Below are 4,489 nucleotides of genomic sequence, written 5' to 3'. Positions count from 1 at the left end.
CGCGTGGGAAGCCGTCGATGAGGAAGAACTTGCCGCCACTCTCAATCATGGCCTTCTTCAGCAGGTTCAGCGTCACAGCGAAAGGCACCAGCTTGCCTTCGCGCATCAGCTCCTCGCACTTCCTGCCCACGACGCTGCCGCTCTTGACCTCGGCACGAAGCAAATCACCAGCGCTGAGGTGCACGCATTCGTACTCCTCAAGGATTTGCGCACACTGCGTGCCTTTGCCGCTGCCTGGCCCACCAAGCACGAAGATGATCTGAGCATCATCCGGCAGGCTGCCATGTACTGGGGGCAGCGCAAACTGCAGGCATGCAAAATTTGTTTCAATTATACAGGAATAGCTAATCCTGCAGCTCACAGTGCACGACTCCGTTTGACTGGAAAACGAAATGGATCGTGTTCGGTAAAGTGTTGGTGCCGGATAAGGCAGTCGTAATGGGACAGCAATTGTATTCCACAAATCGATCCGAAGCAAGGGAGCAATCCAAACCACGTGCCATGTTCCAGCTTGTCATGTTGCGACTCCTCACTCTTTTGCGCTAACACTTATAGCCACGTCCAGCGCTCTGACCCACAACGAGTGCACGGACCAGCGTAAAATCATCGAAAGTGATGATGCCACGGAAAACGTATCGCGCCAAGAAATTACTTTGCTCACCTTTTCCGGCGCGTGAAGGCTGGTCAGCACAGCCTTCACCTTCCCGTACACCTCCTCCGGCGACGGAACGGCACTGATGACGTGGCACTTGCCCTGAGCCAGGTAATGGTCCTTCACAGGAAGCGACTGCTCCAGAAACGTCTTGAAGCGCTTGCGAATCGTCTCAGCGTTGTCATCGCTACGGCCGCTGGTCTCACCGCGCTTCAGCAGCCGCTTCTCCATCTCCTCCTCAGGGCAGTCAAAGAACAGCACGGCCTTGCATGGCATGATGTTGCTCTCAAACTGCTCCGCCTGGTCCAGGGCGCGTGGGAAGCCGTCGATGAGGAAGAACTTGCCGCCACTCTCAATCATGGCCTTTTTCAGCAGGTTCAGCGTCACGGCGAAAGGCACCAGCTTGCCTTCGCGCATCAGCTCCTCGCACTTCTTGCCCACGACGCTGCCGCTCTTGACCTCGGCACGAAGCAGATCACCAGCGCTGAGGTGTACGCATTTATAGTCCTGTTTGATCTTGTCGCACTGCGTGCCTTTGCCGCTGCCTGGCCCACCAAGCACAAAGATAATTTGAGCATCCTCCGGCAAGCTGCCCTTCACAGGCGGTAGGGCAATCTCCTACAAAGGCACAACGGTCGTACAGCGGTCACCAAGAAATCAGTCAGGCCGAGTAGGCCACGTATCAGGTTACACGTATTACGCTGCCGTCGACGTGTAATGATTTGCTGGCTTCATGAACACAGGCGGGCCGGAACACATTGCAGCAAATGCAGTTGAATATGAATGCCCTGTTTCGTAGGGACAAGCCAATGCCCAGCTTGACAGACGCGAGAGATGATAAAGCCTCGCCATGACCGATGACGTCAAGTGCTCCATGACAAAAAAGAGCTAAAACACTCTCATTTAGCCATGGTCCAACCAGGTAAGCGCCTCAGGCATAAACGCGCACAGTTAGCACTCAGTCGCTCTCAAAGCCCCACATGCTATAAGGACATTGTTTTGCACCACTGGCCCTCATGAAGCAACATCGCAGCATGCCAACAATTTAAGTTGACAACCGATCGAGCGGTGCAATCGATTACACAACCCTGTCTCCTCATAAGCTAAAGCTATCCCCAAACCCTACAGGGTGGCTCGAAAGGTGTAAGCCTGCAGCTGGCACACCGATGTGGGTCGGCGAGCCATCCCAAGAAAGTAGCTTGCCACACGTCCAGGACTGAGTCCATCCCTAGTCACTCAGCTAACGTTACCTGAGGCTTTCTTGGGGAATGGAGCTTATCCAGCACCTCCTTCACAACTTCGAAAACCTCCCCTGGTGGCGGAACGGCGCTGATGATGTGGCACTTGCCCTGAGCCAGGTAATGGTCCTTGACAGGAAGCGACTGCTCCAGGAATGTATGGAAGCGCTTGCGGATAGTCTCAGCGTTGTCATCGCTACGGCCGCTGGTCTCACCGCGCTTCAGCAGCCGCTTCTCCATCTCCTCCTCAGGGCAGTCAAAGAACAGCACGGCCTTGCATGGCATGATGTTGCCCTCAAACTGCTCCGCCTGGTCCAGGGCGCGTGGGAAGCCGTCGATGAGGAAGAACTTGCCGCCACTCTCAATCATGGCCTTCTTCAGCAGGTTCAGCGTCACAGCGAAAGGCACCAGCTTGCCTTCGCGCATCAGCTCCTCGCACTTCCTGCCCACGACGCTGCCGCTCTTGACCTCGGCACGAAGCAAATCACCAGCGCTGAGGTGCACGCATTCGTACTCCTGAAGGATTTGCGCACACTGCGTGCCTTTGCCGCTGCCTGGCCCACCAAGCACAAAGATAATTTGAGCATCCTCCGGCAGGCTGCCCTTCACAGGCGGCAGGGCAATCTCCTACAATTACCAAAGCACATGACGCATTCATTCTATGTCTGACTGTAGCATTGCGCAAAAGCGAAACCGAGAAGCACATCACTCAGTTCCCCTGTTTGCGGGGTATGTGCATTTGGCGCGGACACGGAAAGATTATGAAAGCTGTGTTCCGTATCACTGTCACCAAAGCATGACCTGCGCCATTGCACGCACTGCTGTCACATGTCACCATCCAAATAAAAATGAGGCATTAGGCCCAGTGCTCAATTCCAGCATGAACCCTAACACGTTGGACAATGGCAGAGTGTGGCGACGCATAGATATGGTATGTACTGCACGCATGGACGTGGGGTTTCTCGACATTCGGGCCCATTCTCTTGCCAATGATACGGCACCACGGGGTGTGGCAGAGCCGTAATTGCCAGTCGCCTGGCATACGTGATGTATGCCAGACCAGGCCATGGCAGGAGGGATCATCGCATTGGACCCCACATGACACGAACTGATAAGTCACTTACATCAGATTTTCTTGGTGCGGAAATGCCGTCCAGCACTTTCTTCACAACTTCGAAAACCTCCCCTGGTGGCGGAACGGCGCTGATGATGTGGCACTTGCCCTGAGCCAGGTAATGGTCCTTGACAGGAAGCGACTGCTCCAGGAATGTATGGAAGCGCTTGCGAATAGTCTCAGCGTTGTCATCGCTACGGCCGCTGGTCTCACCGCGCTTCAGCAGCCGCTTCTCCATCTCCTCCTCAGGGCAGTCAAAGAACAGCACGGCTTTGCATGGCATGATGTTGCTCTCAAACTGCTCCGCCTGGTCCAGGGCGCGTGGGAAGCCGTCGATGAGGAAGAACTTGCCGCCACTCTCAATCATGGCCTTCTTCAGCAGGTTCAGCGTCACAGCGAAAGGCACCAGCTTGCCTTCGCGCATCAGCTCCTCGCACTTCCTGCCCACGACGCTGCCGCTCTTGACCTCGGCACGAAGCAAATCACCAGCGCTGAGGTGCACGCATTCGTACTCCTCAAGGATTTGCGCACACTGCGTGCCTTTGCCGCTGCCTGGCCCACCAAGCACGAAGATGATCTGAGCATCATCCGGCAGGCTGCCATGTACTGGGGGCAGCGCAAACTGCAGGCATGCAAAATTTGTTTCAATTATACAGGAATAGCTAATCCTGCAGCTCACAGTGCACGACTCCGTTTGACTGGAAAACGAAATGGATCGTGTTCGGTAAAGTGTTGGTGCCGGATAAGGCAGTCGTAATGGGACAGCAATTGTATTCCACAAATCGATCCGAAGCAAGGGAGCAATCCAAACCACGTGCCATGTTCCAGCTTGTCATGTTGCGACTCCTCACTCTTTTGCGCTAACACTTATAGCCACGTCCAGCGCTCTGACCCACAACGAGTGCACGGACCAGCGTAAAATCATCGAAAGTGATGATGCCACGGAAAACGTATCGCGCCAAGAAATTACTTTGCTCACCTTTTCCGGCGCGTGAAGGCTGGTCAGCACAGCCTTCACCTTCCCGTACACCTCCTCCGGCGACGGAACGGCACTGATGACGTGGCACTTGCCCTGAGCCAGGTAATGGTCCTTCACAGGAAGCGACTGCTCCAGAAACGTCTTGAAGCGCTTGCGAATCGTCTCAGCGTTGTCATCGCTACGGCCGCTGGTCTCACCGCGCTTCAGCAGCCGCTTCTCCATCTCCTCCTCAGGGCAGTCAAAGAACAGCACGGCCTTGCATGGCATGATGTTGCTCTCAAACTGCTCCGCCTGGTCCAGGGCGCGTGGGAAGCCGTCGATGAGGAAGAACTTGCCGCCACTCTCAATCATGGCCTTTTTCAGCAGGTTCAGCGTCACGGCGAAAGGCACCAGCTTGCCTTCGCGCATCAGCTCCTCGCACTTCTTGCCCACGACGCTGCCGCTCTTGACCTCGGCACGAAGCAGATCACCAGCGCTGAGGTGTACGCATTTATAGTCCTGTTGAT

The 4,489-nt window shown here is 55.3% G+C and overlaps 1 protein-coding gene across 1 annotated transcript; it reads right to left on the bottom strand.

The window, feature by feature from the left end:
* Positions 1-4,486, bottom strand: VOLCADRAFT_108787 (uncharacterized protein; the record flags this gene model as incomplete). Its single annotated transcript, XM_002959838.1, has 5 exons — positions 3,984-4,486; positions 3,015-3,626; positions 1,903-2,493; positions 662-1,270; positions 1-304 (listed from the first exon to the last, which is right to left on the bottom strand). Coding segments are annotated over exons 1-5 (2,524 nt in total), but the record flags the coding sequence as incomplete, so codon positions are not given.
* Between the last annotated feature and the right edge of the window lie 3 nt (positions 4,487-4,489).

Source organism: Volvox carteri (assembly GCF_000143455.1).
Source record: "Volvox carteri f. nagariensis unplaced genomic scaffold VOLCAscaffold_927, whole genome shotgun sequence".
Lineage (NCBI taxonomy): Eukaryota > Viridiplantae > Chlorophyta > Chlorophyceae > Chlamydomonadales > Volvocaceae > Volvox > Volvox carteri.
Note: the sequence above shows the minus strand (reverse complement) of the source record. Positions and strands in the feature narration are given on the sequence as shown.